Raw genomic sequence first — 12,591 nt, forward strand, 5'->3', positions numbered from 1 at the left:
CTTTTGAGAGCGTCTATCATGAACTTTTTCAATATATTCGGACATTTGCTTTGAAGTTTCGAAAAGTTCACGTTACTATTTAAAGATTATTCCATTTACCGTATTGTAATTTCGTAAATACATTATTTATTTCGTAAATACACTATATATATCGTAAATACGTAAATACATTATGACGGGTCTCGCTATTGGCTTAATCAAGGCACGTGACAAAATATCGGAAGTTGTTGTTTTTTGTTTTGTTTTGTTGTAGCTGACAAAACCTTTAGGATGCTGCTCTTGGACACATTTGTCCTTGTTGCATTTGTTGACAACAGTCTTGAAATAAATCTCATGAATAGCCTGTTAAATCCAGTCAGCATACTCGGTGTTCTTGAATTCGGTGAGTGGATAATTGTATATTGTATTTTTATCAAGCTAGGACAAAGTGAAAATAATCATGTCGATCATGTATGACTTGTCATATTATTCTCTTGTTGAGGACTCTTGAAAAAGACATGCCATTCTGATGTTTCATTAGCACTTGATGTCTGATTTTTTAAAGGCCATTGTCCATGGAAGGAAAACATTTTGCCCATTTATTTGTTTATTTGTTTGTTTTTGTTTATTTATTTATTTTCCATCCCATAAATCTCTCCTGTTACACATATCATTCCGAGTAAAATATGATTGCACAGGCATTTAAATCACATACAGTAAGTTATCTTACAACGTCGTTGATGTGTCCCTGAAAAGTGCGACGTTGGAGGAAACTATGTTGTTGGAAACAAATTTTCCCATTTAAATCGTAATATAATGGGCGTAAGCCTGGAACTTCGAACACACTTTTCTCCGAACATATTCTGTTCATACTTCCAAAATCTTCACATTATATGTGTTCCATGTATTTCGCAGGTGATAGCGGATTCAAAATATCGAATATAGATCGAATTTTCAGAGGGAATCTATGACGTCGCAAACCGCCGGCCGGGTCCCAGACGACGTGCTTTACTTAACTAAGTCCATGAGTTCAGGACATTTGTTCAACTCAGCATTTACGACTTTTATCCTGCCATGTTGTTAATCTGTTGATGGAGGTAATATAGAAATGATTATTATGTCAAATTGTTCGTGTTACTCATCCGGCACTATGTGTCAAGGCCAACAATCTAAAGCGACCGGTCTCAAACGCTACCATGGGCACCCAGACACGCCACCAATATGAACTGAGCTGTTGAATGCGACGCAAAACATCCAACGAAACTACCGTAACCGAATATTGTGATCCATCCTGTCCCCCATGCCCATCGTCGACTGGTATCTGCTAGTTAATGTAAATAACATTTAATGTCCCAGGTATAAATTTTGTTTTTGCACCAAAAACATTTTTAATGAGTGCAAAAAAGCATTTTTCTACATTTCCATTCAATAAAATCCTTATCATACAATAAAATACCTAATAAATAAATAGAAGTAACATGTGCAGTACTGTACTTCCCGACGATGGTCATGGATGGAGCTTGTGGAGGTGGAGTGAGGGAAAATGGAAGGGGAGTGGGCTATTGCGAGGCGGATGAAGATGGAGCAGAATTCACCTCCTGCAATGCCTCCATGTCGTGATGTTTTGTGGAAATTTACCAGGTGGATGTTTAATAAAGATAAAGGTTTCGCAGAAATTCACTTCAAAATAAAAGCACACTGACGGGAACCGACGACATCATATGGAAACGTTGACGTTGTTGGAAAGTGCTCCCCTCGTGGTTAACAACATTAGAAGCGACGTTGTAGAATAACTTACGATATCGGTGTTACCTACATGCACATTCAAATACCCCAAAATGTTTCTTTTATATAATAAATCTCATCATTTAAAATAATAATAATATTTTTTTTTTACAGGATGTGATTTCACCAACTGTTTCCGCTTGCTATCTCAATTTTCTTTGCCTGAAGCTGAGGGGGCAATGGAGCTAGCCAACTTCCTGTGTTTGCTGCTGGACAATTGTGCTTCTCTTGCTGAGATGCAGGAAGCTTTCAGAGCACGTATGCACCCAAGGTGAAGTGCTTCCTCCAGAGGGGGGGCGTCTAGTTTTTTTTTTTTTAACATGCAAATATGGCTTTATGTATGTCCACACTCTCCTTCAATTCACTCCTTTTATTTACTCTAATTTCCTCCAAACATTCTTTCCCTTCCAATTCCTTTCTTCCCACAATATTCTCATGAATGTTTTTCTTTCTCTCTCCTGCTTTCAATAGACTTGCACTACCCCTCCCCCTCCTCCCCCACGCCCACGCCCACACACACAGACTTCCCCCATTGTCTTTATCGTCAATCTACATGTTCTTGTTTCATCCCTTTTCCCTTTTTTGTGCATTTGATTAGTAGTTGGTGTATAAAAGTGAGGTGGTTTCATGGTTTTGATGTCTCCACAGTTGTTGAAATCTTTCATAATGAAGGCTAAACCTCATCAGCCCAAGTGTTGGTGGAACGAAGCATAAGGATGGCGTGCTGGTGCTAATATTATTCAAAATTCCCCCATGTGCGTTGTGGTCTTGTATTTAATTGAACCATTCAGTCATTCTCCTTTAATTTGCTAAAAACCTGTAGTATGTTTGTCTTAGGGTGCATGGGTGGGTGGGTGGTGTGTCACGATTTATGGCCTTATACCATATATAATGTAATGCTCTCTGTCTCCATAATTGGTGCCGCAAGACCACTGGAGATAAACTCCCAAGCTGAGGTGTTGATTTAAATATTGCAAAGCACCAATGGCGGCTTTTGAAAACGTTAAGATCTTCAATTTGCTTGCACATGCCGAGAACCTAACTTGTGTGTCCGCTGATGATTTACTCGCTCACAGAGATGGTCATGAAACCCAATAACCAACAGGAATAATAAATAATTATGTTTAATAAAAACGTGAAAACAAAAGCCAGGGATGGGAGCAAAGAAAGAGGAAAATTAAGAAGAGGAGGACATCCTCCCAATTGGAAAATATCATGCTGATAACTCTACAAGAATTGTTCGGCTAATATACTTGACCTATCCTAAAAAGTCTATCTCTCAAGGAGGAGAATAAGGGTTGGAAAATTGCGGAGACTATAAAAGAAAGAGGCTTGGTTTAGGTCTGGTCAAGCTAAGTGAGGCTCCTTGACCTGGAATGAGAGAAGCAAGCTGCAATTCCCACACATAAAAATGTGCCGTGAGGTGGGTCGCCGACCAGCCCGGGCTAACTCTGCGTTGGTGTCCCCAGGCTCCCGGGACCGGTCCCTCCTCCCAAGGGCTGTTTAAAGAACCCTCGCAACCATCCAAAATAATTAATGTAAACGCAGATATTCCATTTTTGTCAACACCTAAAATGCCTTTAACTTGCTCATACATTTAATTGACCATGTCGATTAGCAATGCAAGCTGACAATCCTCCGACATAGTCGTCGAGCACATCCACACAATTTACATCACAGAAATTGGCATGACTACTCTGCTCACTTAGCAGTCACAAAAATAATTTCTTGCATCAAATATTCGAACAAAACAAGCATGACATGTCACGTGTTCATTTAATTGGTTAATTTGGTTTCACAGGGCTACAGCACAAGTTAATATGTCTGAGCTCACAATTTTTTTTTCACTCAAATAATAAACATAATTTAGTCTTGTTTGTTTACTGTACATGATTCATTTCCTTGTTTCATTCATTTTACATGATTTACAAATCGTATTCATGAAAGTTTTTTTTTTTTGCCTGTGTTGTCTTTTTCAACTTTTTATTCCACATGTAGAGGGGGTGGGTGGGGCGGGTTGGAAATTTGCCAATTTTGCACATTATGGAATGATTAGATTGATTCTTATGATGCAAAAAATTGGTGGTAGGGAAGGTGTCCAGTGCCTACAGAAAGTGTACACCCCCTTTCAAAATTTTCACCTTTTGTTGCCTTACAGCCTGGAATTAAATTGCATTAAATCAGACTTTGTCCACCTTGATTTACACATTGTAAACCAGAACTTCCAAGTGAAAAACAAATTCCACAAATTTCAGAAAATTAATTAAAAACACAAACTAAAATATTGTTGTGGTTACCAAATTCGCAAACCACCATTCAGGTCCCTTAGGTGAGGTATCTCGGTAAGTACATGTGTAGTTAGGTCCAAACCCGTTGTCTAGTGGGAATACATGTCATTTATGCGTGCTGCGACTCTTCAGGATAGCCGTTTTTCTTTTACGATCTTTATTTTGGACCAACCGCCATGATTACCACCACAACCACAACATCAACCACCAACCACAACGCCGCTTCACCACAACCGCCACGACCTTCCCGTCACACCTCGCAACCGTAGCATCGCCACCGTTCTTGCCCCGCTGTGGGTACCGGTGTTGGACTCATGCAGAGCGCGCGTCGAACAGCGTGTACAAAATCACGGATTTTGTGCTTCAAAAACGGATCAAAAACGACACACGCCCACTTTTTGCCGTCCAATCGGTGAGCGAGGGGCGATTTGGCCCCGCCTCCAGGACGATCGATATATGCAAATTTGTGGATCAAAAAGCCTTCACGCCCACTTTTTCTCGGGCCAATGGGGAGCGGGGTGAAGGGTCAAAGGGAGGGGGTCAAAGGCGAAGCTACGGGGGGATAAAAGGACCGTGTTCGTCAGTCAGACCCGTGTGTGGAAGTCTGGAGCCCGAAGCCTGCAGTAGCTGGAGAAGCTGAAGAGAGTCGAACGAGGAGAGCCCAAAGAAGAGTCCAGGGTGGAGAGTCCAGAGGCGGAGAGGCGGCAGCGGCGAAGGCAGACGAGGGGGTGCTCGCGACGGTGCCGGGAGCTGCACGCCCGAGGAAGGCCGGCAGCGCGACCTGGCCGTGGTGGAGACGCACACCAGGGATAATAAAGATCCTCTATACCCCGAGCATCAGCAACCCCCTCCTGTTCCCCCCCGCGCTGAGATAGTGCGACCAAGGGGGCCCCTTTCCCAGCCCCTGCCAGACACTGTCCGCGAGGCCCGCGGAGTGAGGCGCCATCGCCGCTCCGCGTCTCATCACCAGACGGGTAGGCGCGACCCGGTCTCGGCCTCAGGCCCGCCTCATTCTTGGGGGTATTCTTTTCCTTGGTTTTGGGTATGTGTTGTCGGCGCCGTCTGTGAAGTAGAATTGTATAAGTGTTGCCGTGTGCTCGGTAGTCGGTATTAGCTCTGCATTGTCTTCGCTTTTATATTTGCTTTTTGTGTAAATGGAATTTTGTTTTCTTTTTTTTTTGTGTGCTTTTGGTGGAATTGAATGTGTGTGCTTCCCGTGTGCCGCGAATAAATGTGCTTTATTATTGAACTGTTCTCCCGCTTCGCTTCGTCTTTTTCTCCCATTGAATCCTCATCTTGCTTCACGTAAAGGGTTGGTAGTGGGCTGAATACGCCCGATAATTAATCGAACCGTCGAGGTCGACGATAACACCGCTCGGTTATTCTGATAGTACGGAACGGGTCGCTAAAGTGGCCCGTGTCCGAAGTCGACCTGCGGCGAGGTGCGATCGCCCGGTCTACCCTCCGCGTGGGTACTTAGGTAGGTCGAATTTGGCGAGCAACCCTATCCCACGCGGGGGCTGATTGGCTCGATCGCGGTGAGACCGAAAGGTCCACCCGTGACTGGTTCCCGGCGTTAGTCCGAGAGGGTCACGACTGGATTGTCCGTCCGGTGGGCGACGTGCCGCGATTCGAGTTACGTGGCCGTCAGCACGCCGGCGGGCGCGAAATCCGCAACACTGGTGTCAGGTCGTGCGATACAAATTCATCGCCCTCCTCGCGGCACTGGTATCGGAGAACAGGAAAACGGGCTCTCCTGTCTCCGGCTAAATTCACGGGAATCGGTCCAGGGGTGAGAGAAGCGACCCCCGATTCCCTCCAAATTACGAGCGAGCGAAATTAACCCTTTAAGAGAAGCAAGATGGCGTCTCAAGGCGAGCGGGAGCCAGGGGTATTAGAAATGTATATGTGTAGTAATGTAGAATCCATGGTCCAGGATGGAATCCCCGTGCAGGAAATGTTGATTGTGCAGGAACACGGACTCGCCCAACTAAACCCAGAGCCCGAAATGGGTGCGGCAGCGGCCGCAGTGTATGACACCTCCCCCCCCCCTCCTCTCCACCAAAACCCTTCCCCAACCCTTGCCGAAACGGCTCAGCTGAGTGCATCCGACATGGCCCAGCTATGCGCCATGCTGGCGGCAATGAACGAAAAGATGAATGCGAAAATGATCGAAAAAATGGATGCGAATATGAAAAACGAAATGAAAGGCATGAACGAAAAGATGGATGCGAATACACAAAAAATGGATGAAAAGATGGATACAAATACAAATGAAGTGAAAACGACGATGGATGCGAATACACAGCAAATAAAAAAAAGAAATGAAAGAACTACGGGGTGAGACGCAGAACATGGGCCGATGCCTGCAGGCGGGCATGAAGGCCGTGAGCAGGGAACTTAAAATGGCGACTCCACGTGTCGGAACAAACGAGCTGGAAGGGGGTGCAACGGCTGACAGGCCCGCGGTGGAGGCGGGTAAAAAAATAATTCGGGAGACAAGAGACGAGGTGAAAGTAATTGGGAGGGAGAGAAAAGAACAATTAATACGGAAAGCAAGGATGAGGTACGCGGAGATCGTGAAAGAGCAAGGAGTGAAAAACAGGGAAGGACGGGAGCGACTTAAAGAGAAAGCAAGGTTGACCTACATAAAGATAAGGGAAAGACGCCAGAAAGAAGCAGAGACCAATAAACACGATGAAGACGGGGTAAGTGACGCGCACACACACACGGAGGTAGTGGAGGACAATGAGGGTGAGCTCGCGGAGCGTGTGGGGACCCAGTGCGAGCACCTGGATGGCCTCCTCCAGGAACAAGGGGAGGGAGTATGCCCCCTTGAGGCGAGTCACGACCAGGTGAGTTCGGTCGTGCTTTGCGAGGTTGAGAGGAGGAGTGCTGTGGACAGGTGCACGGAGAGCTTGGGGGGTGTAGAAGCCCCGGAGACCCTTGTGGGGACACAAATCCCCAGTGTGGTTGTTCCTGTGTGTGTGGTGCAAGGTGTGAGTGCGGCACCGTGTGTGGAAGCGACCCCGTGTGTGAGTGGTGTGGTGGCGATGGTGCCAGAGTGCGTGCTTCCCAGCACGCCGGGTGTGGATGGGGCACCGTGTGTGAGTGAGGCCGTGTGTGTGAGTGAAACGGCCAGTATGAGTGAGGCACCACGTGTGAGTGGTGTGGTGGCGATGGTGCCAGAGTGCGTGCTTCCCAGCACGCCGTGTGTGGATGAGGCACCGTGTGTGAGTGTCGCCGTGTGTGTGAATGAGGCACCGCGGGTGAGTGCCCTCGCGTGTGTGAGTGAGGCACGGAGTGTGAGTGAGGCACCGCGGGTTAGTGCCCCCGCGTGTGTGGGTGAGGCACCGTGTGTGGAAGAGACCGCGTGTGTGAGTGTCGCCGTGTGTATGGATGAGGAACCGCGGGTGAGTGCCCCCGCGTGTGTGGATGAGGCACGGAGTGCGAGTGAGGCACCGCGGGTGAGTTCCCCCGCACGCGTGAGTGAACGGCCGTGTGCAAGGTCGCTGTGTGCAAGGGAGACCGTGTGTGTGAGAGAGCGGTATGTGAGGGAGATGTCGGTTGGCATGCGGGAGCACGCAGCCGCGTCTCCCGGTGTGAATGTGATGGAGTGGACTGTGTGCGTCGTAACACGCAGGTGTGCGTGGGTTGAATGGAGACGGAGACGGCGACAGAGGAGAGAAAGCCGGGTAGCGGCTGTAGTTGTTTCGGGGACCGTGCCGGGTTCGCCCAGCAGTGAGCACGCGGTTCGTGCTGTGCAACGCACGAGACCGCCACGTGCTCGCTTGCGAGAGTGAAGTCCCGGTCCGGAAACGCACGCGGTGGATTTGCCGATCCCGCGGACGGACAAAGTTTAGGCAGGTAAACGGATTTGGACCGGACGGGTTCTCCACGCGATCGTGTGTGTTAAGCTCCAACGGGCAAGGCACATGTGTTCGCGTGGGGAACCCCTCGAGACGTGGGGCTTGTGTTTTTTTTTTATGCGCACGGTGACGTCATGGCTGCACGTGTGGTTGGAATCCGGCAGGAGGGGTATCCCGGCCGGATGGTACCGTCCAAGGAGGGACGAGGTACACGTGCAGCTGCATGACGTCACGGGCAGGTGCAAAGTGCGCGAGCTCTGAGTTGCCGCGCAGGTGCTGCGCATGGAAAAAAAAAAAAAAAAAGCAAGCCTCACTTTCGGGTGTACAGGATTCCTGGGCAAGGGGTGAAAGACCCCCTTACCCTGGGCACAGGATGGAAACTAGTTCGGGGGAAGGGTTAGCTCAGCTAGACCGACTTCATGGGGCAGGGGTAAGTCCTCATGGAGTCCGTGGAATGGATTAGGTAGAGGGATTTAGTGAGCTTTAGGTTGGGAAATAAAATGAATTTTTGAGTTAGGAGACAGTGACAGACTTGTGGATGTGTAGCGGGGACGTAGCTTAGCTACGTAGGTTAAAAGGAACGTGCTGTAGTTTAAGGGACGATGTGGGAGCACGAGTTAGTTAGGGGATGTAGTTAGGAGGATGGCAGAGTTCAGTGGTGTGTGTGTTGAAGAGTTGTTGGTGAGTGAATTGGAAGCATGTGCTTGGTGAGTGAGTGAGGCCAGCGGGTCTGTGTGAATGGAGCGAATGGGGAATGCATGGTGCGATGAGTGATTGGGGGGAGGAGTGACTCCCGCCCAAGGGACCCCGGGGTCAGAGTAAAGTGAGTTAGCTGGGTTAGTCAAATTGAAAATGGAGGTCGTTTTGCTGTTGGTGGGAAAGTAGGCTCGAGACCCATTTGGAGGGGTGCAGGAGCCCTGTTGACGGGCTTGGGAGCGTGGCTGCGAAAGGTGAGTATCGCTGAGTGGGTACCCCGGGCACCAGGCTAGTCGGCCGCGGTAGGCCATGGGCCCATGGGGGGCCGGGATAGAGTAGTGGGCACGGGTGCGCCTGCTTGGTGCGGGGCGCCATTAGCCGCGTGGGCAGTGTTGTGGGCACGGGTGACCCTCGGAAAGGGGCCCGGGAGGCCGGCCTGCCACGTGTGCGTTTCAGGGGAGGTGCCATGGGGGGCACTCCCCGGTGTTAGGGAGCTGGTAGGCTCGGAGGCAGTGTAGTGCCCGGGGGTGCCATAGCGGGAGAATCGGCAGAGGGTCGTGCCTGCCAAAGGGAGCCACGTGTCCCAGCCAGGAGACCGTGTGAGGGCACGGAGAGAAAATTGGGGGGCGAGGCCCGAAATTGTGAGGACACCAACACAGGCGACGGGAATCTGGGTTGTTAGAACCAATAGTTTAAGCGAGAAGCGCTTGTTGAAAGCCCAGGGGTAGTTTAACAGTTAAATGGTTAGGGTAGATTAGGAGATGTACCCCTCCGCACCATCCATCCCCTCGCTGTCGTTGTGGGCCGCTGGACCCACTTGGTGTTAAGATCGCCGAACTCTGGGGAGGCCATTCTGAGGCTTCGGTGGGCCTCGACACAGGACGTTAGCTCTCCCTTATTCCCCTCCGGGAAGGGAACGTAGGGGTTGGGAGTAGGCTAGGTGACAGGATAGGTTAGCCGAACAAGGACGATAAAGGGGGTTAGGGGACGATTTATAGTGGGGAAGTAAAAATAAAAACAACAAAAAAATAAGTTGGGGCTAAATTGGGGTTTGACAAATTAAGGGAGTGGGTATGTACAGTGACAGGCAAAGGCGATAGGTTGGGAGGGAGACAGGTAGGTAGGTCCGAGCCCGCCTTCCAAGTGGCCAGCACCACCGCACTCCCTCCACCAACCTCCACTGAACGGCAAAGGCTGGCCAACTTCATCGGCTGGCCGTGTTTTGCTTCAAGGCGGAGGCCGGCCAAGTTCATCTGCAGCTGCTGTGCTGCAAGGCCTGTGCCGGCTGGATCGTCTGCAGCTGCTGTGCTGCAAGGCCTGTGCCGGCCAGTTCATCTGCTGGCTGTTTTTCTTCAAGGCCTGTGCCGGCCAGTTCATCTGCCCGCTATGTTTGCCTGCAGCGGCCTTCTTCTGCGGGCTGTGTTTGCCTGCTCACCTTTGCCATGCCATGCCCACTGCCCACGTTCACCAGCCCCGTTCAATGTTTGCTTTGCCCCCCCCCCCCTGTTCATTTCCATGTGCGCCAGGATCCGCAAGGCAACAGTTTGCAAGCTACGAGAACTGCCCTGTTGGCAGCTACAACACGGGCCTGCAGTGGCGGCCCGTGCACCGTGTTTGTGTTCATGCATCCATTCGTTGTGCTCATTGCGTGTGCCACTTGAGCTGGCACGGAGACTGCGTTGTGCAGCCCATGCACCGTTGTGGTTCACTGCATTCGGTCCATCCATTCATCCATCCATTCGTTGTGTTCATTGCGTGTGCCACTTGAGCTGGCACGGAGACTGCGTTTGTGCAGCCCATGCACCGTTGTGGTTCACTGCGTTCAGTTCAAAAGGGAAGGCCTTGGACTGCGTGTGAGCAGCCAGCCACGTTCCCTGTCACCTGCATTGTTTTGAGCCAGAGACTGCATGTGGGCAGCCTGGCTCCCTGCTAACTGCTTTCTTTTTGCAGAGTTCAATGATCCTGGGCCATGGTTTAGTGTAAAATTTGTAAGTTAAGGTTAAGATGTACTGTAAATATGAGTGCGCCCCCGGCATGTATGTCTAGCGCCGGCAATTTTATTTAAGTCGTCCGTGTGAGTGAGTTTGTTTAGATAGTTACGCAGCCCTCAGGTTATTTATTTTGGGGACACGAATACCATGAATGTCGCACTCAGGGATCCGTAGGTAAAATGTACTAGGGGAAAACTACACATGATGGCACACGAAAATTTGACGACTCGGGACGAGTCTGTAAAAAGGGAAGGGGGTAGTGTTGTGGTTACCAAATTCGCAAACCACCATTCAGGTCCCTTAGGTGAGGTATCTCGGTAAGTACATGTGTAGTTAGGTCCAAACCCGTTGTCTAGTGGGAATACATGTCATTTATGCGTGCTGCGACTCTTCAGGATAGCCGTTTTTCTTTTACTATCTTTATTTTGGACCAACCGCCATGATTACCACCACAACCACAACATCAACCACCAACCACAACGCCGCTTCACCACAACCGCCACGACCTTCCCGTCACACCTCGCAACCGTAGCATCGCCACCGTTCTTGCCCCGCTGTGGGTACCGGTGTTGGACTCATGCAGAGCGCGCGTCGAACAGCGTGTACAAAATCACGGATTTTGTGCTTCAAAAACGGATCAAAAACGACACACGCCCACTTTTTGCCGTCCAATCGGTGAGCGAGGGGCGATTTGGCCCCGCCTCCAGGACGATCGATATATGCAAATTTGTGGATCAAAATGCCTTCACGCCCACTTTTTCTCGGGCCAATGGGGAGCGGGGTGAAGGGTCAAAGGGAGGGGGTCAAAGGCGAAGCTACGGGGGGATAAAAGGACCGTGTTCGTCAGTCAGACCCGTGTGTGGAAGTCTGGAGCCCGAAGCCTGCAGTAGCTGGAGAAGCTGAAGAGAGTCGAACGAGGAGAGCCCAAAGAAGAGTCCAGGGTGGAGAGTCCAGAGGCGGAGAGGCGGCAGCGGCGAAGGCAGACGAGGGGGTGCTCGCGACGGTGCCGGGAGCTGCACGCCCGAGGAAGGCCGGCAGCGCGACCTGGCCGAGGTGGAGACGCACACCAGGGATAATAAAGATCCTCTATACCCCGAGCATCAGCAGCCGCGTCCTGTTCCGACCCGCGCTGAGATAGTGCGACCAAGGGGGCCCCTTTCCCACCCCCTGCCAGACACTGTCCGCGAGGCCCGCGGAGTGAGGCGCCATCGCCGCTCCGCGTCTCATCACCAGACGGGTAGGCGCGACCCGGTCTCGGCCTCAGGCCCGCCTCATTCTTGGGGGTATTCTTTTCCTTGGTTTTGGGTATGTGTTGTCGGCGCCGTCTGTGAAGTAGAATTGTATAAGTGTTGCCGTGTGCTCGGTAGTCGGTATTAGCTCTGCATTGTCTTCGCTTTTATATTTGCTTTTTGTGTAAATGGAATTGTGTTTTCTTTTTTTTTGTGTGCTTTTGGTGGAATTGAATGTGTGTGCTTCCCGTGTGCCGCGAATAAATGTGCTTTATTATTGAACTGTTCTCCCGCTTCGCTTCGTCTTTTTCTCCCATTGAATCCTCATCTTGCTTCACGTAAAGGGTTGGTAGTGGGCTGAATACGCCCGATAATTAATCGAACCGTCGAGGTCGACGATAACACCGCTCGGTTATTCTGATAGTACGGAACGGGTCGCTTAAGTGGCCCGTGTCCGAAGTCGACCTGCGGCGAGGTGCGATCGCCCGGTCTACCCTCCGCGTGGGTACTTAGGTAGGTCGAATTTGGCGAGCAACCCTATCCCACGCGGGGGCTGATTGGCTCGATCGCGGTGAGACCGAAAGGTCCACCCGTGACTGGTTCCCGGCGTTAGTCCGAGAGGGTCACGACTGGATTGTCCGTCCGGTGGGCGACGTGCCGCGATTCGAGTTACGTGGCCGTCAGCACGCCGGCGGGCGCGAAATCCGCAACAATATCTTGGATGGACAAGTGTCCGTCTCCCCAAGTAGTACAG

General features: G+C 50.5%; 1 protein-coding gene across 1 annotated transcript in view; it reads left to right on the forward strand.

The window, feature by feature from the left end:
* SELENOO (selenoprotein O) overlaps positions 1 to 12,591 on the forward strand; it is a 70,709-nt gene that overhangs the window by 32,724 nt on the left and 25,394 nt on the right. The window contains exon 6 of the mRNA XM_085870313.1: positions 1,879 to 2,035. Within this exon, the coding sequence (XP_085726439.1) occupies positions 1,879 to 2,035 (157 nt within the window). The remainder of the gene's footprint in view (positions 1 to 1,878; positions 2,036 to 12,591) is intronic.

This window comes from Eptatretus burgeri, chromosome 2 (genome assembly GCF_056783735.1).
Source record: "Eptatretus burgeri isolate ZD-2024b chromosome 2, Ebu_testis_v1, whole genome shotgun sequence".
Taxonomy (NCBI): Eukaryota; Metazoa; Chordata; class Myxini; order Myxiniformes; family Myxinidae; genus Eptatretus; species Eptatretus burgeri.